Below are 25,325 nucleotides of genomic sequence, written 5' to 3'. Positions count from 1 at the left end.
CCAATGCGTTACCCTAAAATTTCCTGCATTTAAATCAGCTGAACGTATCATGAACTGACACATATTTGCTGTTGTTTTCATCATTTCTATCATATTTCTTCTGGCGCCCTTGCTGCCAGGTTTTCAGTTCTTCCTGAATGTGTTTCTCCTTTTCTACGCTGCAAACAAACCCCATCTGGGTGTATCCGTCCTGCTCGCTATCTCCTAATCTCCTCGCTTGCATGTGAAGGTTTATAGACGTGTGGGGCCTGGAGGAGGACGTTCAAAGCACACGAGCTGCGTTTTCACGCTGCACTGATGCTGTGTCTAATAGCAGGAGGTGAGCATCACGCACCGCCGAGTGGAAACAGGGCGGCGGGGACCAGAACTACGTTTCCCAGGGGCCACTCTGGTGGAGGTACACAGCAACTTCTTGACCTCAGGCTTTTAGTGTTTGCCGTCAGGAAGAGAGTTGTTAAAGCAGCCGGCTTGCTTTAAAATATTATCCAAGCAGAGCCACCAGTAAAGTGCTCATTGCCGCCGTGTGTAAAGTGCTCGAGCAGATTCGCCGCACTTTGCTTGCTTAAGTGTTTCCACCGCCATTTATCTCGTTCAGAAGTGACTCGCAGCTTTCTAGCAGCTCTCAAAACGCATTTCTGCACAATCCAATCTGACATACATTAAGGATCCAACCTCTAAAGCAAACCTGTGTTTACGTTCGTCTCATTGTCGAATAGTTCAACTGAACACCAGATCCATGCAGCACCGCACAAAGATCAGAGGAAAGCCTTGTGCAGTAAAAAAAGTCATTTTTCCCAACTTGTTAGTCATCTTGCAGCCAAATTTATCTCCTAACCCCTTGAGGGCCACGAGAACCTTTGCTTTGATGTGAATCTGGAATTTCCCAAAATGAAGATTCGTATCGCTTTTTACCGTAACTGACAAACAAGAGATTGTCACTGCAGATCCCAGAGGAACGTCTGCAGAGTGGTGACACACATGTATGTTGACTAGAAGTTAGAAGCAGGTGTGTTTTAATCTCTCTGGGCTGTTATGTTGCAGTTTTTGTTGCTTCTCAGTCTAATGTTGTACTTGGTGCTGCCTGTTTCCAGCTCTATGGCACTGATAGGGTTAATGCAACCATCCAAGCTGCTGTAAAACAGAAACAACATCAGCTCTTTGTTTGGTATAACAGATATTAAAGGCACCTGGTGGAGTTTTCAACCACCAGCAGCGCTACTGAGCAGACGTCTGTTTGGCTTGTTAAAATGCCCATGTGGTGTTTTTATGTGTGAGAACACACATGATGAGGGAAACGAGCAGACCACTGTGGAGCGTCCTGTTGTTCAGTCATGATCACCTCAGAAACACAGACCTCCAGGTTTTATATGTCACAAACCTACAGAACCAGAATCCTGTCACTTTCTTTATTATCATTATCCTTCTTTAGAAACAGGTTCTGGCTGATTTAGTCCAACATGACAAGTTGATATTGCGTAACTTAGAGGAGTTCTGGTCGTGATGAGCTGGTGTGCTCGAGTGAAGGATGTAGAGACTGTATAGAGCTGAACGTTCTAGAGGAAGCAACAGTGTGGCGTTACATCTGAGCCGTTTTAATGTAGGAAGTGATTGTTTTCATGGCAAAAATTAACTTTAAAACACAGAGAAGAGTTTATAGGAGTTCAACAAATAACCAGAAAGGAGCTTTAACCTCTTAAATACTGAGCTCTTGTTTGATATGTTTTTAAAAAAAATTAATAAATAAAAAATCTCTCTTTGCTTTTTTATCTGATGAAATATTAAAGAAAATTAAAAATTTAAAAAAATGTATAAAGAAAATTTTAATATTTAAAATCTATATATGAAAATATTTGTAGAAAAAAAAACAAAATAAAAATTTAAAAACAGTAAAAAAAAAAAAAAAAATTAAGAATAAAATAATAAAAATTAAAATATAAAAACAAAACAAAACAAAACAAAAAATATAACTGCTTTGGTAATCTAACCCAAAATGTGATCGGGTCTTCAGAGGTTACATTAAATGATCAGCTCCCAGCATGCACTGCTGCACCTTGTATGTTCAGTGATAATGAAGTTGGATAGATGGATTCAACCCTGACTATTGACTGGCAAAAGCAAACTAACTAACCCCGTTGTCAAAGCGTCAAACCAAACTGAGGCCAGAACTGAGTCCCACCATCCAGACTAAAGCTGCCGTTATGCTCCATGTGTTGGAACTGTGACGCCAGCACAGCACCGCGACCTTCTGAAATCACGTTCGCCTCGCTACAGTCTTCTCTCAGATGCTGTGAAAAATGCAATCTGCACGTGCCATACGCTGTAGGATACAGAAACTGTCCCTCCACCATCAGGCACGAGTTTAAACTTAACTGTAGCTGGAACCACTTGAGGCTCAGCAACCATGAAGGAGGTAGAATCTGGAGCTTTAGCTTTTCACATTTCATCTACTTTCCTCCTACAGCTGCCCTGTCATGCTATATTACACCATTTCTATACGATCATAATATTGTCTTAAACTTCAACCTGCTTGCTCATACGTCTGTCACAGTCTGCAGAACGAGCTGCCATCTGTGTCAAGCCTGATTCCATTGAGACACAGTGTGACACATCTTCCACTGTGCAGAGGATTGTGGGTCAGAAAGGCCAGGCCAGACCGGATGTAGAGGGACATGCTGGGATTTCTGGCACTTGGCATACAGTCGTGACTTGATAATCCGACCCTTAGCAATCCGACAGCCTTGCTATCCGACATCACATTCAGTTATCGAGTCTGTACAGTGCATTCAGATGGGCTCCATCTCCTTCTTCATCTCCCCTGATGTTTCAAAAACATTAGCTTTTCTCTCGTTTCATTCGTAAAACAAGCATAAAACTTTTATTCCCGCTCCCGACGTTCTTGTCGCTGTTGTCACCGAGCAGCAGGGATAATTGAACTAATGAGTGCTTGTCTGTGAACTCCGTTTTAATGTCTTCGCAGCTGAAGCAAAGGAAATCTGGAGGAGCTGGGCTGCACCATTAAAGATGGAAATGAAGCTTGGGGTTTGGCCATAAAAAAAGAGACTCTAAAGACCTTCTCCATCTGCTGCACAGGCCTTTCTCTGTCTGTTTATCTCAGGAATGTTTGCGGTTCGTTATTTTGTTTCTTCGCGGATGCCAAGGCGCTCCAGAAACATTAGCTGCAGAGGCTTTGTTCCCTCAACGTTTAACACCCTTTGGGAGTTAACGGCGTAGGCGCTATAAGGTTCTGTGATTCCTCCGTCCACTTGCATGCAGATACATGCGTTTGGAGTTGGCTGTCACACGGTGAAGCCGCTCCAACTGTTAATTAACAGCAGATGCAGGGAGCGAAGAGGCGGGCGAAGGGTTGGAGGGCTCGGTGTCGGAGATGCCTGACTGTTCTTTTGTAATTTGTATGTGTGTTTGCCGCCGCTGTGGGGCTCGTGAATACGGGTAAGTGAAGTCACTGTAGCTATTTAGCACAGCAGGTAGCCTTAATAAGGCCGTTGTAACCCCGGGCTAAATGGAAAATGTGGAGGCCATCTTTTTTTTTTTTTTTCCTTTTTTTGTGAGGTATAAACACTGATTCTCTGTGTGTGTGTTTCGTTGCATTTTTTCCCTCCCAACACCCCGCAGAGGTTAAGTAGTTTTTACTCCATTATGAGGATGTTCAACCTGTGGCTTCCTCCAAACTCAGGGTGCAACATGATGGATGTTTTTTTTTTTCCTCCGTGTATCGTTCCGGAAAGAGATTTCGAACAGCAATATTTTAGAAATCAACACTGAATATTTTACTTCCCGTATAATTTCTTAAGCTGTCGGCCACCTGCTGTTGTCAGTTCCGTAAATCCAGCGTGGCTCCTCTCCCACTAGATTTTGAAAACAAGAAGCTGCGCATTCATACAGCTGGCAGCTTCAGCCAAGCGGGCCCAAAAGAATCCAACTGTGATGATAATCCCCGCAATAGATGCTGTCCAACTCTTGTGCCGTACCAGGAACTAGTTAGCGGTGTTTGTTGTTTTCTGCTGCTTTATGTTTAGACTAGAAACGCCTCCAGCAGAACAGAACATTGGTAGTGATACCTTAAACACCATCAGGGGAATATTTGTGATGGAGATAGCTAGGAGTAGTTACACTTTTTATCACTAGTGGATGAAGCCGTCATATCATTTGATTAAGAAAGAAAGAAAGATCCTTAAGTTATCAGTTTGATGCACTTAAAACTGCGTACTTTTTGGGGTTTTTTTGCATTGTCAGCATTGAACTCTCCCTTCAGCTATGTTTTATTTTTGCACACAACCAGAATGAGCCATACTAATGTGCTTGCACAGGTGCCAACAGTAACTCTTGTGAATCAGGATTCTACATGATGTCACGCGATCAACATCAGGATTTTTGTTACACATATTTTTGTGACCACTTGTGCGTTTGTGATTTTACCGAGCAGCACCTATAGGTATGACTTAGAGACCAAGTAGGCGTTGCAGTCTCCGACGTCAGCGATGACGTGTCAGGTCAGGATTGTTCCCACAGCGTGCTCGTCATTTTCGTTGACATTCTCTGGGTTGTGAACCGTGAGTTCGTCCCCCATGATCAGACTGGCAACACCGAGTTCTACTGTAAACTCCTGAGGCGCCAGAGAGAAATCAATGAGTGGAAATGACAAGAACTGTGGCACAAGTTTTTTGGCTTTATGTAGAGATTTGGGGGCTGCGAGGTGGATCGGTGGTTAGCACCGTTGCCTCGCAGCAAGAAGGTCGCTGGTTTGCGTCACGGTGAGGACACTTGGGATCCTTCTGCATGGAGTTTGTATCCAGCTTCTTCCTACACCGTCCAGAAACATGTTGCAGTTAATTGGTGATTCTAAATTGTCCGTAGGTGTGAATGTGAGTGTGCTTGGTTGTCTGTCTCTAAGTGTAGCTCTGTGATAGACTGGTGACCTGTCCAGGTGAACCTGCCTTCACCCTAAATCAGCTGGGATAGACTCCAGCTCCCTACGACCCTAGTGAGGATTAAGCGGTGTGTAGATGGTAGATGGATGGATGGATTTGTCCAAGATTTAACCAGGGAGTGCTCCAAGCGTGGCAGGAGCACTGGAAGCAGAGTTCCCCCTTATATCAAATTTAAGTAACAGTAATGGTTTCTGCTTTTTACAGGCACTTCTTTTGTACACAGTGGTGCTGTTCCAGTAGCACATCAGAGCTGTAATTGTTGGAAAACAGCTCCCTGCTGCTGCTGCTATACTTGAGCTACACACCAGAAGTTTCAAGTCATAAAACCAAAACAGTGAAGTGAAAAAGGTTAAACAGCCACTTTTTAAAGCTGCGTTTAACAGTCACACTTGTTGCCTAAAACATTTACAGCTCTGACATTTCAAAATAAAAGCACCAGTTATGCAGAAATGTGTCCATTTGGTAGTTTAATAAATAAGAAGGCATCTGATTTTATGAGCTTGTGATGTTTGTTTTGTTGTTTTTGCTAGATCTTTAAAGTATACCCACAACATAGATACAGTAAAGTAGAATACATTTAGATGTGTTATCGTAGTAATCATGTACAAATAGAGCAGCATTGTACAGTTACAGCACAGTTACACAGCAGATGGAGATATCGGGCAACATGTTCTCTAATATGTAGCCCCAAACGCTGATTGACATACAGTGTGTTTAATAATACATGATATCAGCCTACAGATCCCTGTGGGAGAAGTTTTCCACGTGCTGTGATAAGCAGTTTTAGTTCCCCCCTCATCTGGCGTGGAGGGAGTTTGATGCTGCAACAAACATACTCTATACAAACTCCCCACCCCAGAGAAGCTGGCTCTCCCTGTGTCTTTGTAGTTATATATAGAGTTTCTCCTGCAAGGCTGTCAGATTGCATTTGTCTCCGCGGTGCTCTCCTTGTTCACACTTCACACCCTCTAGACTCCGGCTTTCCAAACACACAAGGCCACGCGAGATGCTTGTCCCGCTGAGGTCAGCTGCCGTTTGCGTGCCTGTGTGTGTGTGTGTTGCACAGTGCGACGGCTGTGAGGGGGAAATGTCAAGCTGCGGGGAAGTCTTTGGCATTTGAGGCTTTGCAAGCGAGTTTTCTCTGCTTGACAGTCTTAATGTATGGTTGTGGACCAGTCAAGGCAAAAAGAAACGCTTACATTATTCATGACCGCTTTTTTTTTTTTTTTTTTGGAGAAGCTTTTACCCTCCTGTGAATTGGTGGGGTCGATGGGGGGCAGGGGTCAAGCTCAGCTGCTCAACAGCACCCCTTAAAAGTTGTAGGGCATCGCTGTCTGGCTCAAGGATAATTAAACAGTCCATAAGTGTCCAACGCTTATTCCTCCACCCTGCTGCCTGCACTTATTTTCTCCAGCTCCCCGGCCCTCTTTAGCTCAGTGAGACGTTTGCCAGCTCTTTTCCACGCCTCAGCTCTTCTCCCAGCTGAGCGGTGTGGCAGCAGGCCACCAATTTGTAGATAAGAGCCTATTTCTCAATAGCGCCAGCGGATCAATAAGCCGGGCTTGGAAAGCACTTAGGAATGACTGATGGTCGAGGCTATTAGGTGGTCCGTGCCATTACCTGTTGTGAGAATATATACCCAGTGTAATTGACATTCTGCAGTTATTTAATCAGAGAAAACATGAAGGGCATCTAACTGAAATGAAATATCTTGGATTCGAATAAAGTAAAACCTGACTGCGCTATAGGATAATGTATAGGTACCTGGCTTTAAAGTGGAGCAGCCGTAGGGTTCTAACAGTGACACAACTGTACAAAATCACAGATCAGTCAAGATGCCATTGTATGCTGGAGCATTGTACCTGCAGTAGCTGCTTTTTGGCCACTTGCAGGCAGAGGAATCAAACTGTGAACACAACGCTGATGTATTATTAGTTTGTAGAATGTTTGTTAAAAGTGGAGGCAGCCTCTGGAAGCTTTAGTGACCTAAACCTGCATTTCTTCCCATGGCCACCAGGGGGTGACTCTTCTGGTTGTGAAAAGAACTCCACTTGTATAGAAGTCTATAAGAACATGACCCGACTTCTCACTTGACTTGTTACCTCAGTGAACATTTTTCCAATTAGTTTATGGTCTCAACTGCTAGTTTCAAGTCTACTTCAATCCAGCATGATGTTGATTTAGTAAATTATGTTACCATTTAGAGGAAAATTTAGAGGACGTTCGATTGTCTGCTGTCTTCTGATTGAAGTCTTGATTATACTCCCTTGTGGATGTGCACATGGACAGTTACAGACACCACGGATGTGTAGTTGTTGTTATTATACTACTTTTCAGTCTGCATGGCTCATCCATACCGGTACAGTAGGTTGTATATAGGTATTACGAGCATGCACACCATAGTTGAGCACTACAGAGGGGTTCATGCATGGGAGGTGGCGTACGTTGCATTGTGCGGACCCTTGCATATTTGCAGTATAACACTGGCTTGTCAAGTGTTTATAGTGTCCTGGGGTTCTCCATCAGATCAAAGTCTGGTGTCAACACCCCAAGATGGCAACAACCACAGTCCAGACTAGAGGTTTCAACAGGTTACCTACACAGCAGTGATTGATGTCATGGTGGTTATGTACATCTTTCATATACATCTATGCCGATATGACTAACTTAATAGCAAACAGTTGTGTAGTTGCACATTCAACAGTTGTGTAGCAGCATTAGGATTCATTTTAAGTTGTGCTTCAAGATGATAAATGTAACTCAGTGTTCACTCTCCATTTAGCTCTGTTTTGGCCTCCACCGCCTTCTGAGTGGATTAAGCTGCTAAGCGAGAGGGAGCCAAAACAATAACGGTGCCAAAACAATGAGTTTGAAAGTGCTGGAAAGTTCCAGATCTGAGAGAAACTGCAGAATTATGTGAAAACAACTCTGCAGGTTCTTTGCTTCTTCACTTAGAATCCACGATTGTTCAAATAAAATATTGATTATAGGCACCAGCACTCCTCACCACCATCAGCACAACACCAAATTAAGGAATCACTTTGTGAAGACAGTTTGTTGGATTTTAACTTCAGTCTCCTGACTTTACTGTCTTAATATTTTGTTATATTTTTGGACCTTCTGTGCTACACAGTGGAGGTATTGTAGGGACAGACAACAAACACAGCCAAAGCTCAATATGAAGTCGAAAATAGTTGTATCCAAGGTACGAGGCCAATGTTCATGTCTCCCCATGTGAGAGCAGCACATTAGCTTTATTCAATTATTCAATAACTTATTCCATTACTCTCCCCAGCCTGGTTTCCTTGTATTGATGGCTCAGAGGGAAGAGGACTGGGTTCGTCAGCCACACGCTGCGGAAGAAAGCTTTTGATCCTTGAAGACATGCTTAGTGCATGATGGAAATGATGCAAAGTGGAGAGCTAACGATTTTAAACAAGAATTGGAAGCCATTAAATGTACAGCTTGCATGCCATGCAAATGCATATATAATGCATCCAGGAATAAAAAGAGCATCGCCATGCTCCATAGAGGCAGTTCCTTTTTTTTTTTTCTTTTTCTTTTTTGGTGATGACAGTTTGCTAATGGGATCTACACACCCAGGGAGTGATGGGAGCCTCCCGGGAAGCTGAATCCTGTCTCTCCATTGTGCATTGTTCAAAACCCTTATTGTTTCAGCATCTAACAAATACAGTATGTAGGCCAACAATGCACACATGCGCTGTCGCTGAGTTTACTCCCCCCCTCTGTCTCCCTTAGGTACCAGGAAGTTCCTGTAGTCTCTGCTTGTAACAAAACACACCCAGCAGGAAGGGAAAGCAGCGTATTTCACATGCCTCTCTTGGTTTCTCTCTTATTTGCAGGTACCAGCAGGTGCCGGTGGTGCTGGTGGGCAACAAGGTGGACCTGGAGGAGGAGCGGGAGGTGTCCCCCAGCGAGGGCCAGGCGCTGGCTGAGGACTGGGGCTGCCCCTTCATGGAGACGTCAGCCAAGAGCAAGACCATGGTGGACGAGCTTTTCGCAGAGATCGTCAGGCAGATGGACTTCTGCCCTCTGCCGGACCGGAGAGAGACCTGCTGCCCCGCCTGTAGCATACAGTAGCAGCCGATCAGCCCGACGGAGGGCTGATGGATGGGAGGGGAGCAGAAATTACAGTGCAAATGTATTCATGTTTGAAGATGGAGGGGTTTGAAGGAAAAATCCACTCTTGCAATCAGCATTTCTACCTGCTTTCTGTATCTAGTAGCTGAGGCCTGATCAAGAGGCATTCTGGGAAATGTAGGACAACACACACAAACTGAAGCAGAAGTCATCAAAGCAGGTTAAGGGGGAATTAAATTTCAGCACTTCTTCTCAGACACAGGGTGGATTTTCCCTTGAAAGAACAGAAACAACACTCGACCTCCCACGTCCATCACGGTCCCTGCTGATTATTCAGGAGTGAATTTCCGGGGTTTCCCAAAGGCTGCACGGTGCCAAAACCATCCTAAAAGCCATCAACAAAGAGGATCATAGTGCTAAATGCTTTTGGGAAAGCAGCCATAGGTCCAAGCAGGGATGGTAGCGTGCTCAGCAGTTTTATTAGTCCCGTTTTCTTCCGCTTGTGTTTTTCTTTTTGCACTTTTGGGACTTTTTGACAGTGCAAGGCCGATCACCGAGAACAGATAAGTAACACCACTGTGAAGGAGTCATACCGGAAGTTCATTTTACAGCAGGCCCGCCTAACTATGAATGAATGAATAAAATGAACGAATGTCTATAAAGGAAACTGCACCTTTGGGGAAATTCATGCCGAAGATCCCAAATGTTACTGTGGATGATGTGTGCATGAAGTTGTGCTGTCACACTGACATTGAGTACAATCAATCTCACCCAAAGAGACAGTGTCGATAAATCAACTGATCAATCAATCAGTCAGTCATTAAAATGTACGGACACTTGTCTTTACACCTTACAGACGATACAAATGCCTTGTTACATTGTATGAAGTGAACATCAGTGTCAGTGTGTAGTTCATCTACCTTAAGTCACATCGGATATGTTAGTGGTTCAATGTCAGGAACACTTATTTTCAACAAAAAAATAAATCTTTATGCACAACTGTGTCATGTAAATTTATTGTTGAATAATCATTTTTGTGCACATTTAATGGAAAAGAAGCTCTTTTTCTTCTTCTAATGTCATTAGCAACTTTGAAGTCGCCTCTCTTCTTCCACTTTAACCTCCAAAGGTCATGAGATTTGCACTCATTGTGAAAACAGCCTTTCAGCTTTGCTTTTTAGCAGTAATTCCGTGCTATCTCGGCCTGCGTCAAGATGATTTATGATGTTTTGGTCCCGTGGCTGTGTCCTCGTGCTCCTGCCGCTGCCATTAGTGCCAACACTTAACTGCTGATTCTGGACCTGAAAAATCCAACAAGCATTTGTCAAATTCTTTGTGCCATTAGAGTCCATTAGAGGATGAAATTGGGGACATGTGAGACTTCAAATCCAAGCTCATAACTTTGGATTCCATCCAATTAGCATAGGTACAGCAGCAGTCTTTCAAGACTTATGAAAGACACTGAGGCAATTTAAATTGTGGCCACCGCAAATGACTAAACTTTAGTTTAAGTGCTCTTTGGAGTATCAAACAAAAAGTATTGGACAGACATGTAAGCCAGTGTGTTGTCTTTGTAACTTCTCAGTCATCCAGGTCATGGTAATCCAAAGTACTTTAGTAGAAGGTGACTACTTTTTGATTGTTTATGATGTTTAGTCTCTTATCCAAGATGCTTCTTCAGGTCTAATTGACTGATGGAGAGTTTCAGATGTATACTATCATCCTGAAATCACATGGCTAGTGGATGATTAACAGCCCAAGACTCTCGTGCCATAAGGTATGAAAAGCTACTGAGAAAATCATTTTATTCAGGATTAATAAAGTTTTATCTTATCCTAACTGTCTGGGGTGAGATCTCAAGAGTGCATCGTAAATACTTGGTAAGTGGTGTCATAGAACCCCCTTCTTTGTTTAGGGATGGTTCTGGTTGATAATAGATAACACTTCACTGTTGGTAGTAGTTTCAATGGTGGGCATGAGATGGAAGTACTACAATAATTATTCTCTATTTTGTAGAAAAAAAACTAAGATTAGGATCATTCTCATCCAAAAGGCGTCTTTAACTGTAATTGACTGACAAGAGGGTCCAAGATATATACTGTCCCTCTGAAATCACATGACTAATGGTCCATTAATGATCACATGCCTCGTGGTATGAATCGTGAGATGAGTGATGACTCAAGATGTTAATGGTGGTGAAACTTTCTGGGAAGAGATCTCCAGACTCCTTTATGTGATAAGTGGTGTCATAGACCGAGGATGAGGGTCACTCATTTGAGGACATATTGTGGTCAGAGAAGACCAATAAACTTTATACATTAAACAGTGGAGAAGGTCTGCAACACCAGTGATCAGCTTTTTATAAGGCAGTCTTAAGATTAACATTTCGAGTCATCTCACGCGTAAAATATTTACAACCATTCATACCACGTGAGTCTTGGATTGTTAATGGGCCTTTACCATGTGATCTGGGGAGGATAACATATATTTGGGTATCCCCATCAGTCAACATGAACTGAAGAAGTCTCTTGGATGAGTAGTGAAGCATCTTCAAGAATCAAGAACAGAAATCCAGCTCCCTTTTGCTGCAGCTCTAAAACCTATTGGGATGTTAGGAGCTATTTTAATGAAAATGCCTCAACTTTTTTTTCTTTCTCTCTGCAAATAGTGAATAATTATTGCAGGGCTTCCTATGCGACCCTCCCTGAAACTCCTACCAACAGCGACACCTGCTGTCATAAACCAGAACAGCATCTCGTCCTGTAGCTCACTCGGAACTTCCGTCTTCGTACATCAGTTCCTCCCCGGACCTGAATAAGCGTTGCACACCAAACAGGCATGGCGTCCTTCAACCACAGGCGTTTGTAACAGACCTTCATCTGTGTGCCCTTCTGTATTTATTTGAGGTAGTTTTTTGTGCAGCTGGTGAGATATTCGTCCCAATGGCGACCAGGAGCGTGTGTCAAGTCTTCCAACGGCGTGAGTACCCGTTTGTTAACGTGTAGCATTAGCATGGGAGCTAACTAGGTTGTATTGGTGGCTTGTAACCGTTAGCTTTGTAGGCTGGAGTAGTAGACCTTTATTTTAGAGGTATGCTTTAGTTGAGACAGCAGGAAAAACACATATAGAATTAGTAATATACATTGTCTTCTTCATTTAGTGTCCCAGTATCATTTTCAGTTAGCTAGCATGCTAATTAGCATCACCTGCCTTGATCAATGTAATTAGGTACACCTGTGCTGTTCTTCCAATTAACGTGTCTGCCGCGACAAACGCTCTGACACAAAACAGGTAATACAAAGAGAGTTTTTAAATGTCTGGTATTATTTCAGTTCGTTTTTATTTTATATTTTTTGTCTCAAATCCAAATTAATAGACTTTGACGCCATTAATAAGCATTAAGCAACCGGCTGCATTAAGCCCGAATCTTTATCACATGACATTTTCTAAACAGTGATTTTAAAGCCTCGCCTTTAGTTTGATAACCTGCATGACTTTAGAATGTGTGACATTATATGAAAAGTTATTGTAAATGCCCTTATTTTAGTTTGCATTTGATTATTTTTGCAAGTAGTCGATAAAAGAGTATTCGCAGGTATGAATGTAAAAGTTAAAGACCTGGTAAGAGTCTGGCTTTTTCCTTTTCCTTAATGCAAATGGTGATGATAAATTCTTTGTCATTACTAATACCACTGAAATTCTATTGATCCCAGTATCAGTTTTCGACTACAGCAATCACTAGAATATAATTAATATTTTAACGTAACTTCTCACTTGAAAAACTTGTCGTGAAGCTCTCAAGTATTACAAAAAAAAGACAATATTTGACCCTATGTGTTCCTAAGAGGCAAAGTTTAGAGAATCCCCTGCTGTCCATTTGATTCCCCCTGGTCCCCCCTGAGTGTCTCCTTTCTGTTTCAATACATTCGTCCATCCACAGGCTTTGCATCAGCCGCAGCATCTTTGCGTGCATCGCCTGCCGAGATACGCAGCCAGCGCAATGCCATTTTCTCCAGAGAGCAGGCCAGGCAGAGAGCTCTGTACCCTCGCATCGAGAAGATAGAAGTGTCCATGCATGGCCCGGGACTGGATGGCACCCTGCTCATCATGAACAAAGGCATGTCAACTCCACTGAGCTGCGCCAGACGTAAGTGAAATTAAGTGGCATTTACTTTTCCCTGTACAATAGCTGGTATGCTTCAGTTAAATATCCCCCTCTTTTGAGCTTCACTGCAACCATTTTAAAGTCCTCTTCAATACAACAATCCATAACAAGAAAGTAAAAACCTCAGCTTTATTTTCATGTATTAATAATGTTCTGCTACATGATAAACAACAGATAACTACTTAAGATGAGCTGTGTTTCCCTCAGATCTGACCGAATATCACGTGAAAAACTCTACTCTGGCCCTGGTGGATGGAGAACCATGGCCTCTTCACCAGCCCCTCACCCAATCCTGCTCACTCACTCTGCTCACGTTTAAAGACAACGACCCAACACTGGTCAATCAGGTGTCTGGACAACAAAAGTGTTTTTTATTTATTTATTTATTTATTATGTACGAGGACAGGGGTGTCCAATCCTGGTCCTCGAGGGCCGCAGTCCTGCATGTTTTAGATGTTTCCCTCTTCCAACACACCTGATTCAAATGATCAGCTCATCATCAAGCTCTGCAGAAGCCTGATAACGATCCTGATCATTTGAATCAGGTGTGTTGGAAGAGGGAAACATCTAAAACATGCAGGACTGTGGCCCTCGAGGACCAGGATTGGACACCCCTGTACTGGGATGTCAGATTGTTTGTGCATTCTCTGCTTTTTATTTCTGAATTCAGGAACATGAGGAAATCAAATAAATCCACAGAAGTAGAGGTACATTGGAGATGAAATAACTCATTTTTTTCATCGTGTGGTAGTGTTTCCTGTAGATTGTGTGACCAACAATCTTAAAACATTAACCAGCCAAGAAAAAAAAGCAGCCGTTGGTGATAGAGTTCTGTGAAAATCGAGTAAAAAACCATCTAGCTTTACATAAACGTGAGCAAAATGCAGAACAAGTCTTGTTAAAATTCTTGAATGGAGTAACAGCATTGAAGATGTCAAAGCCACCACCTGCACTACAAACTGACATTCTGTAAAAATTACTTGTCATTATGAATTAGGTTAAAACTAAATAAACAAGTTCATGCACTGATTGTACTGTATACAGAAGAGAGAATCAATCAGAGAGCATTATGAAGTGAGTAAATGTTGGGATGTGAATCGTGTCCTCCCCTCAGGCCTACTGGCGTTCCTGTGCCGCCCTGCTGGGTCAGGTGATGGAAACTGCGTTCAAGGATGAATATACTGTGGAGCTGCTCAGCACACCAGAAGTGCCAGGTAGAGGAGCGCCGCCTCGTGTGTGCTTCATAGTCGGAGGCTCAGATGTGTTCTGCGTGTCTGATTCTATTTCATGTGTTTCTCTGCAGTCATTTCAGGGGCCTTCTGCTGTGATGTGGTGCTCGACCCTCAGCTGGACTCATGGACTCCCTCTGAGGTGTGTGTGGTCAAAAAATCAGCTAAAGGAGAGTTACAGTGTATTTAAACCTGATGTTTTTCTCTTAAATTGGATATTGTGGCTTCAAGTGTACAAGTGTACAAGTTACTTTCAGCCATGTTTTAGTGTTTTGGGAACTGTTAGCACAAACTTGTGGCAGTTTCCCAAATAAACTAATATTTACATGAATCATTTTAAATGTTTGTTTTCAGGTTTGACTGAAACACTGTATTTAGGCACCAGGATCGGCCATTTTGCTAACTTGATCAGTTTTTACTTATTGCATTGGGAGCTGAGTGTTTGGTCCGGCCACTCTTGGTCATTTCTTCCAGTTTATTTTGGGGAAGTGAAACACCATCTCCAGGATGACAATGTTTATCAAAGCTGCAGATTCATTAGTTGCTGTTCCACAGCTGGAGTTCCTCTCATCCTTTGACACAAGTCTGGCATCAACAGGTCTCACTCTGTGCAGCAGCAACTTTCCTCTTCAGTCCGCAGCAGAGCAGTGAACGTAGGATCAGCCTCCTGACGGGACACTGAGTTACTTTTAGGGTGTTAAATTGTCTTTTTGCCTCAATCCTCACCGTCAGTCAGCCTCACTCGTGTAAAATAAAAGGGGCGTGCACAGACAAATATGTTGTGATTCGATCAACTGGCATGTATCCTTGCGTGGAGATCCCTAATGCAGTTATGTCTGTTCCAGGCAACTAATGTCTGTGTTGGACTTCAGAGCAGTCTGAAAAGCTTTTAAATGATTCATGTAAAAATCTACTTTCTTTGCTGCAGGAACACTTGCTGCAGATGCTAATTGCGCCATGAAACATAGTTCATAAATGGTTTAGTGCCGATCTTTAGCAGATGTGAAGAGTGCAAAGTACCATGACCCACAATAATGGGAAACAGTTTGTCAGTGTCACTGAGGCAGTGCAAGACTTTTTATATTGTCCTCAGTTCCTAATATAACATGCCTTCACTGTCAAAACAAATGTGATATTCTGATGTAGTCAACATATCTTGAGTCCATCACTGCTCTAGGATGAAACTTCAATCATTAAGAGGTCAGTGAAAACTTACAACTTTCTGTTGGTGTGAAGTTTCTCTTTAAAGTGATTTTCCATCCAAACATCGATCTTTTGAGTGTCAGATACTCTGTGGTTGGAAACCCCAGAGCTGAATGTTTAAAATTCTGTGCTCACAAACAGCTGCGCTTGTGGTTTATGTTGGTGAAGTGAATCCCAATATTTTACAAAAAAATATGAAGACAAACTTCTCACCTCATCTTCCCACTCATACAGTCATCATTTGGCTTGAGTGCAATTGTGACATCTACTGTCTTGTTGGGGATTTAAATCGATCTATTTTTATGTCATTTTTTAGTTTACTAAATGCTTGTTGTGTGACAAAGGGAGGCACAGTTGCACTGGGTGTTTTCTCAGCTGTGGTTGCAGGGCAGGAATGATTCACAGCTTTTATTTGTTGGTTGGTGTTTCAGACAACACAACTCCTGGGTCTCCTCCTGTGTCTGATCCTTTGAGAGTGTAAGTGAGTTGTTGGTAAATCAACATGGCTGTTTATTTCCAGGAGTCCTTGCGCTCTCTGACTAGAGGGGCCCAGAAGCTGATCCACCAGGACCAGGCCTGGGAGCCTTTGGAAGTGGTGCCCTCTGTGGCGCTGGAGGTCTTCTCACACAGCAGGTAGACCGGCCTCTGGCTCCATACTGTTCTCCTCTGATGCTGCCTCATGGCTGTTTCCACCACTCACTGTATTGCTTCATTTTTATGTAGCTTAACATATATTTGTTTTCTTTGTGCCTGTATATTTTTCTGTATGTTATTTGTCCTTCGCCAGTACACTTAAACACATGGTGACCATTGTTGCTAAACGTTCTGTCTGTTGCCGTCTTTCTTAGGTGTAAACAGGAAGAGGTGGAACAGAAAGCTTCACAAAGTCCCAAAGGCACCGTGATGCTCTACAGGTGACTTCACACATCTTTGTTTCCAGCTTTACTTTTTCCTTCATAATCCCAGTGTTCTTAAGTTGCATGTATTTTATTTTGAATACCTGAAACAGTTGATATTATTATTACATCATTCACCTATCTTCTATCAACCATTTCCTCATCTTTGAAGATGTGGTGACCATGTGCTGCTGAGTGGAGGCCCTCTGGTGGCCAGGACTGGCCTGTGCTCCCAGTACGAGGTGACGGCCCTCCATAACCTGGGACAGGGATCCTGGGGTCTGCACCGTCGAGTACAGGGCCTCTCTCTGCCTCTGCAGCTGCAGGTAGGGATGAGTGTGAGACATAATGATACTTGAACATACTGAAGGCATCCAGGAAGTGGAGCTGAGGAGTCTGCTTCTGTGTTTGGCTTTTCAGTTCTTCCTCTTCTTTTTGTGTGTGTGTGTCTAAACAGGTATAGATCAGTTAAATTTTAAATCCTTAGACTCACATTGAAACTACATTCATTCTAGCTCAGTTTAAAGATATTTCTCATGTGGGTGACTCTGGTGATTTGATTGGGTACGTTAAAAATTGAATCTTTAAATATGAACTTGTGCAGTGCTTCTTCTGAACGGGAAGATTGCTGAGCCTCAAGTATTACTTCTCAACATCAGTGACTCGCCACTTATGTAAACTACTTGAAACTTGACATTGACTAGATCGGGTTTCAAAACATTAAGATGATGATGCCTAGATGGGTAGAACCAGTGCAGTTGAGAGGGATGGACAACATTGAGAGCCTGATGGACGCACTGTGGATTCACATTAGGATCAACCGATATGTTTTTTAGCACCGTTACAGATGCAAGGTATTAGTAAAGGTCGATATTTAGACCAGATATACATTAAATGTAATGTTTTAACAGCATGTGATGGCAGAGAACCTGTCATTCATCAAGCAGATTCTTCATTAATAAGGGTGACTATAAAATAATGTGTAAAGCAGAAATAGGAGTGATTAAATCAGGGCGTTCTCTGTTTAAGAGGAGCTAAGACGGTAATTTCCTGGTTTGTGGCAACCACTTGTGATTCTTGTTCAGTTTTTGCAGTCTCTGCTTGAGAGACATTTCTAAGATCACAGATTGATGACAAACAGAGAGCAGTGGCTGCATCAGATCTGAAGTAGAGCATTTAGTTTATCAATCAGCCAATAAAAATACAGATAATCGGAAAAATGCCAAATATCGGACAGTCAGTCTATTCTTAATTCACCTTCACGTCTCCTCTTCTTGGTGCAATTTCTCTTCATATGTTTATTGCAGCGAGGTGTCGCACACAGTAAATGAAAACACATGACTCGTACTCTGGGGACCAAACAGTAAACAGGACGGTTCTCTCACTGCAGTCTGAACAAAGCTTTCAGCAGCGGTACTGATTCTTATAGATCACCACATTGTTGACTGTTTAGATCACTCCCCTACTTTTTAAGATTGTGGGCGAGATTTTTTAGCCGTCGCTTTTTCTACACGGAATCCATGTTTTGACGGATCTCAGCCAATGTTGCAACACATCATGTTGTAATCGATAACGTCATGAGGTTGCTGATCTGCCGCTGCTTTACCACAGTCACCGACTACGCTTTAGTGTTCATCTGTTTTTGAGAACTGCTCGTCCAAACAATTTGAAACTTGACGCTAATTTTGCTTTGGTTTTTGGCAATACACTTGCTGACTTTGAAGTGGATCAAATGAAAAATCGTTGATTAAAAGTCAAGAACAGACATAAACAGACTCTTTGATTTAATAGATATATATTAATTTTTCATCCACATTCAATCTCTGCGATTACAGATTGTAGTGTCCTTATTTTTCCTCTTCTGAAGTTTTTTTCTTTAAGAATGCTAAGTGTTGTTGCTGTGGAATAAAAAAAGTAAAAATAGAAGCCACTTTATCATCTTGATATCAAAGTTTGTCATGCATAGAGGTGTAAATATTTATAAAAAGGACTTTATTGGTGTCTGCATGTGCCTCCAAGTCACGTTTTCTCTTCCTCCCTGCAGGCTCATCACACAGTCTGGAGGAAACTGAGGCAACGGGCAGAGAAACTGGTAGGAACAACGAATCTCTCAGTTTTTTACCTCAAACAGTCGTGACATCAAAGCTGATGCACTGAGGCCAGCTTAGAGATGGCTGTAAGTGGGTTTTTCTTTTCTGGATGCTGGATATTTGTCCAAATGACTGTCTGTGTCACGTTCAGCCAGCCCGCTCCCTGGCTGCAGCCATCTCTTCACATTTCTCAGAGTAGCCAGAGGTTAGGATTTAACACTGCTATTTTTATTGCTTTGCATTATTATTTTGGCAAAAGCGGAGCGAGGAGATGCGTCGTGGGCTGTAATCTCCAGGAAAAAGCAGGCCTCATCCTCCTCATGAAGGACAAACGGCTGTTTTCTGAACTCTGAACATCAAAAACACAGACGCTAACTTGAGATCCAAGGAGGAAGTATTTTTAAATCTCTCCAGGTTCAAGGCTCTCATTCTAGACATTTGGAGTGATACAAAGTCGAATCCTCTCCATCTGCATAACCAAGTTCGACTTGAGCACGAAAAGAGAAGCTTAAATTCTGCAAATCCAAACTAGGCTATGAGTTAATTTTGGATGGAGCCATCTAGGCGAAATATATTTTGCTGCAGCCTTTCTGGCGTTCTCTGTGAATCACTGATTGCGTAGTGAAAAAAAAAAAGATGTACTCATTAATAGACACACTTGACTTGGCAACTGATGACATAGCGTGCTCTGTGGCCTACATTTTATTTTCACCGAGATTCGGTTGTCCTGGGGATTGAAATAGCGCTTTATTAAAGACAAAAGTGTGGATGTCAGAGCTGGACACACATTAGAAGTAGAGACTATTTGGATCACGTCCTTCTGGAGTTGTTACAAGCACAAGATTAGCATGCAGACCTGCTGCAGTAGCGTCTGAATATCAGTTTTATATCCTTGGAGGTCACTGTTCCATATTATCACCTGCCTGTCTGTTTGCTGTGTTTGGTGTGCGTATGATGTGTCAGGAGGAAGGCCGTCCTGTCCTTTCTGTCCCACGTGTTAACAGAACATGGCACTAATCAGCGGAAGAGCTATTAACTGAAACTTCTCTGAAGGACGTTTATGCTGCAGTATAAGTAGGCACATGAGCCTAATGCACATCCTCCACTCCTCTTCAACAGCTTGCGTTGGCAGGCTGAGATCATATAAGAACCGCATGAATGTCTTCATCCGTTCTATTAAACCACACAAGGCTGTGTTGTCCTGGCATTGTTCAGTGTTTGCAGATAAACTGTCTTTCTCTGCCTCATGTGCAAAAGCTGCCAGAGTCGTGAGAGAAACAGTTGAAGGGAAGTTTACGACACAGGTTCATGTGTGTTTCACCTGAGAAACCACTGTAGTTCTCCTTTATTACAACTTGGGCTGTTGTAGTTTTAGCCATTAGTTTAAATAGATGGAGATTCATACCTGACTTTTATCTGTTTTCCCCTTGGAAAAACTTGGAAAATCTACATTTTTCGCTCACAGGTGTTTAAACAACACACTGAGAAAGGGTTTGGTCACGCTAACCTCTACATGAGTGTAAATATGAAGTACGTAAACTCACAGAATAAGGTAGCAGCAGCATCCTCACTTCAGGTGTGTGGAATGGAGCTTCTAATAAAAATTTTTCTCTAGGTGTACTTTGTAAATATTTAATGTGGATCAGAAAATAAAAAGTACTGGTTCCTTTGGAGGTACCCCAGGATTGTTAATCTGTTGGAATGATGGGAATAATCCTCATGTTTATGACTCAAGATGGCATCTGCCAGTCGTCTTGTACTCACTGTTAGGAAAAAAAATGAAGAAACACAAGCTGCATTCCTTCTGTTTTAAACTATGTTTGCTATAGTAGCCAAACAGACGGATGTTGTGCTTTGATTTGCGCTATTTTGTTATAAGTCAAGCTTGACCTTAATATGTATTGTGTAATAGATTTTAAACATGTGATGGAGCATTACCGCACTAGATACGATCATAAGTGTGGCTGTCGCACAAGAGGGACGCCGTGAATTTGTAAATAATTAATGAGAATTTAAACAGTGGGTCAGACGTACTGCTCAAGTTGTGGATAATAAATGAGACTGGGTTTGTGTGAGCGTGAACCACGCAATGTACGTTGATCGTCAACAAAAACAACCCGCGAAAGTTTCAATTTGCTCGTGTTAAATATATCAGTTTACGCATTAGTCTCATTATTAGATATTCACACCTCATATATCCTAATTTGCAGCCTTTGTGTTTTCTAATTGTATTGTTTCAGATTATGAGCTCTACTGCTACACAGCAGCGTAACTGAAATAAGTTCAGACAGGACACTTGGTCAGATTCACCCATTTATTTGGAATGACTTGAGTTTGGCGGTGACTCTGCTCGAGGAACAATCAGAGCAGGCATGACACAGACAGTGCCTGAGATCACAAACCCTCCAGCAGAGCCTTAGAGTCACGATGTTCAAATGAACACAAAAACAAGGAGTCCAACTTAAATGGTCCTCACTTTACGAAATCCAGTTTACATAGTGTCAAGGTACAATTATGCGTTCTACAGTCCCACAACAAGCACAGGTATGAAATAGAACTTCTAAAAGGGAGGAAGAGGAGATTTGCTGATCTGTAGATGCTGGTGTAGCAGTGATGTTGTGAGCGTGGCGCGGGCTGAATGAATGAACGCTGCCTCGGTTATAAAGCAGCTCAGTGGGCGGGCTGGACTTGAGCAGAGAAGGACTGGACAGAAAGGGCCTTGTGACGCCCTGACTGTCTGAACTAACGCGTAAGCTCGATGTGACGACACTGAATGACCCTTGTTTCACTACAAAGTTGAACATGTCAGGTTTAAAAATGCCGTCTTTGCTCAGTGTGGCAGCAAACTGTTGACATTTTCACGATCCAGCCTTTCAGAGTTTGCCTGAGGTGAGACGTCCGTGCGTTTTGTCGGCTCCACCGCATCAAAGTGGGTTAAATTGCAGCTTTCGAGAAAATCTGGATTTTTCCACTGACAATTATGACTTGACGGGAACGTTATTCAGAAGTCGGAAACCAGTAACTGCAGCGGTTCCAGTCTGACTTGAATGACATTATTCCCCGTGCTTCCTGCCGTGTACCTACCAGTAAGTATCTAATTGGTGCATATGCATAAGTCATGATTGTAATTTGTGAGCGGTAATGTACAACATTACTAAGTAAAGCTCAGTAATGTGGCACTAAATGCACTTAACATCCTGCTGCAGATCGTCAACCCTCTGAACCTGCTGCCTCTTTTAGGTTTTATTGACTAAGTTACATGTGAATGTTGTAGATGACACGTGTCGGGATGTGACTCTGGTAACTACGGCTGCAGAGCCATTTTGGTCGAGTGTCTTCAGTAAATGAGGTCGCATCTCGGGAGATGTCTTGATTAAATTAAGGTTAAGTAGAAGTCAAGTGTTTTTTCTGGCTAAATGTTTGAGTTTGCAGCTAATTTATGTTTTGCCCCAAAGTGAAAACAGGTAGTGGAGCCAGAAGCTCAGAGGAGGATGCAGATTTCTCACAACTTGGATGTTATTGTAATCGTTTGCAGCGTTATTTCTGTGTGTTATGTAGCGACTGTAAGATCGAGCACCGAAGCTATCGTCAAATCCATCCGAGGCAAGAAAAAGAATCAGCCTGACCATGAGACAGATTAAACATGGCAGCGAGGAAGCCAGAGCGATTGAAATGATTTGACGCTGAAACGAATAGTAAAGACGTCAAATGTCAGTGAAATGCAAACTGTTGAGCTCGTTTGTTTTAATAGATTTAAATTGTGTTACTTGTACAAAAGCTGGAACTGTCTTGTCAGGAATCCATCTAAAGTTGGGTGAGATAGTTTTTGTAATCCTGCACAGCATCCTGATGCTACATCGGCTTTTTTTTTTTTTTATGATAATGATTCTCATCTGAGTTTTTATTTTTTTTCAGGCTGAGGTGTTGTGTTTTATTATAAAGTTGAAAGATGAGTGTTATTTTGTCCGCCCCCCTGAATGTGCCAGCACACAGAACTCTGCAGAAACAGGTTGATAAAAGCAGCGAGGCGTGGGCGGACGCGTTTTGTGAGCCGGCTGCAGGCAGTAGGGAGGCATGTCCCCCGTCTGCCTCCAGCTGGCGCTCCAAACACTGCCACCCACGCTGCAAACACACTCGCACAAATTTTCCCCGTGGGGAACATCGTGCCCCCACACCCCTCCACCATCACTGTGGAAGTGCTCTTTTAAAGATGCTAAAAGATATTTTTAGTCCCTGTTTTTTACAATTTTCTACAAAAAAAAAACAGGCTGGCGAAGGGATGTGACAGTCTTATGAATAAATCAATCAGTTGGTTTTTAAAACACATCTCGCTTCTTCTGTGTTTTTTTTTTTCTCCTTTTCTTTTTTTACACAGGTGGACGCGCCCGTACCTGAAGCAGTGGCTGCTGCTCCTGAAGTGACTAACCCTCCAGACTCAACTCAGCCTCCAACCAGCCAGTAACCTCGTCTGTGTAACCTTCCACACACACATATACATACTCTGACATGTATCCGACTGTACCATTTGTTCAATAAATGTATAAAAAATATCTGATAAATCACTTCCACATATCTCTTTCTTATAAAAAAAACGGAGGGAGCGGGGGATTTAACCGTTCAGCTGATGGAGTGAAACGCGTTGAGTTGTATGTGTGTCAGCAGTTTGCTTCACAACAAAAGCTGTGTGTGTGTGTGTCTCTATATATTGGCTGAAGGTCAGGCAGCAGTGCAGCTGTTGTGTCTATCACTCATCAAACAGGTGGCTCTCAATCCTCCGAGTGTGTTTGGCAAGTGTGAGAAAGTGTGAGCGAGCCTGAGGATTGGAGCCATGAGGCCGAAGCTTTTCTGCTTTCTTTTTTTTTTTTCTTCTTCTCCTTCCAGGATTCCAGGCGATTTGACACGTTAGACACAACACTTCTGCTTTCTGCCAGAGGTACATCATCATCATCATTGTCCAGAAATGTTGCTGTTATAACCCTGAGTCACACGTGTGCTTAGTATGTTTGGTAACACGGTGACATTCCTGACCTGTTTATAGCAGGTTTATGTTGCAGCTAATGGTTAACCCTCTGAAACCCAAAACCTGTTGGCGGGCTGCAAATGCATTTTAATGTTTTAAAAAAAATCTCAAATTCTAACAGACAGAAGTTTCAAATTCTATACAGAAAGATTAATCAGATTTTTATTTAAAGTTAGCTCCATCCAAATCACTTATTTTGGGGGGATTTTTTAAAATGAAACCTGTTTGTTTGAACCAGATTCTGTAAAAAGCTGCAAACTCTGAGCTCCTCAGTGCAACTGTGGAAACCATAATAACCAACAGTCATGTGACGAGAGTTCAGGAGCTGTTTGGCTCAACTGCAGGCTGTGTTCAAACAGCAGGGAAGACAAACTAAAAGTGTAAGTGGTAAAATATCTATAGGATGTAGACTCACCATTTTCCCTCCAGTATTAGTCTCACGCCTCTGGGGTTTTTCAAGATTTTTTAAAATGAAAATGTCAAAATTCCACTTTTCTTTTGTCTTTATTCGGGTTTATAGCATTCTAACTTTCCTGTACAGCACTGTAGACATTGACTATTTAACGATGGTTATGTTTCCATAAAGGTGCAGGACCTGAGTAGCAGTGAGCAAAAAAAAGTCCCAGAAGCCCCTTGGACTAAAGAGGGTTAAATGGTATTTATGCACAAAAGGAACTCGAGACACAAGACAGATTTAAGTACAACACCATGCTGTATAATCTTCAGACTTTGAGCTCAGCAATATTTCGCTTCATGCTGTTGTAAAATCTTGGTTCCCAGATTTCCACTGAGGTGCAGGACTTTACGTTGCAGTGACAGTGAGGGAGGAAGGAATGCCCACAAACCGCTTGGTGTTCAGAGGGTTAATATTTACTTTTAATTAGTTCTAATCCATTCATAGCTACCAGAGCCTTTTTGTCTCATGATTTTTTTAAAGCATCAGTTACATTACTTGTCTCTTTGATGGCTCACTAGAAAGCGGTGTGTGTAGTCTCACTACATGTATGAACCATTTGCGTAACAGTACAGGTGCTTACAGACAGCTGGTTATGTTTAATGACTGCCAGCGACATAAAGTAAATTGAGCTCCCTCCCCTCCCCCATTCTGATCCCTCTTTGACATCTGAGCCCCTTGTTTGTCTTTGGATAAACTTAAAAAGCTGAATGACAGGTACTTTAAAAACCAAAAAAAGCCATCAGATTGTCAGCGGAGCGTCTTTATGTTCTGCTCCTCAGCGACGGTGAACTTGTTTCGTGCGGTGAATCGGAGACAACAGAAGATTGAGCAAAGCCTCAGGGCCCGAAAAGTTGTGCAGCTGTTGCTCCCACTCAAGCATCCTACTACTTCCACCGCGACCCCCACCCCGCCTGACAATGTGCGAGACACACCCGAGGACATATGCCCTCAGACTTAGAGGCAGCCACACCAGCAGCACCAGTTGAGATGTTTGAATCGGTGCCCTGAATTCCTCGCTGCTGTCACGCTCGAGAGGTGTTTAGGAGGGATTGCTGCGCCTGCTGCTGCTCAGATATGATTAAATTTGAATAGCTACCAAAACACTCTGGAATAATGCATTCCTAGAAATGAGTTTCTAATGTCTGGCTGTTGTCTATTTGGTGCTGAGGAGCAGGGTCAGCAGTGCACTCACCCTGGAGCTTCCCTCGCTTTATT

The 25,325-nt window shown here is 42.6% G+C and overlaps 2 protein-coding genes across 2 annotated transcripts in view; both read left to right on the top strand.

The window, feature by feature from the left end:
• LOC103357364 (ras-related protein Rap-2a-like) overlaps positions 1–10,054 on the top strand; it is a 23,522-nt gene extending 13,468 nt beyond the window's left edge. Inside the window, exon 2 of the mRNA XM_008281895.1 lies at positions 8,813–10,054. Within this exon, the coding sequence (XP_008280117.1) occupies positions 8,813–9,050 (238 nt within the window). The 3' untranslated portion in view covers positions 9,051–10,054. The remainder of the gene's footprint in view (positions 1–8,812) is intronic.
• A 1,794-nt stretch (positions 10,055–11,848) lies between these two features.
• mrpl39 (mitochondrial ribosomal protein L39) lies at positions 11,849–23,195 on the top strand. The gene is made up of 10 exons (XM_008281894.1): positions 11,849–12,029; positions 12,991–13,197; positions 13,423–13,562; positions 14,330–14,429; positions 14,519–14,586; positions 16,168–16,280; positions 16,496–16,561; positions 16,716–16,869; positions 18,588–18,635; positions 23,009–23,195. The coding sequence occupies exons 1-10, from the start codon at positions 11,993–11,995 to the stop codon at positions 23,093–23,095; spliced, it is 1,020 nt and encodes a 339-aa protein (XP_008280116.1). The 5' UTR covers positions 11,849–11,992; the 3' UTR covers positions 23,096–23,195.
• Positions 23,196–25,325: the final 2,130 nt, after the last annotated feature.

This window comes from Stegastes partitus, unplaced genomic scaffold (assembly GCF_000690725.1).
Source record: "Stegastes partitus isolate 25-593 unplaced genomic scaffold, Stegastes_partitus-1.0.2 Scaffold250, whole genome shotgun sequence".
Taxonomy (NCBI): domain Eukaryota; kingdom Metazoa; phylum Chordata; class Actinopteri; family Pomacentridae; genus Stegastes; species Stegastes partitus.
Note: the sequence above shows the minus strand (reverse complement) of the source record. Positions and strands in the feature narration are given on the sequence as shown.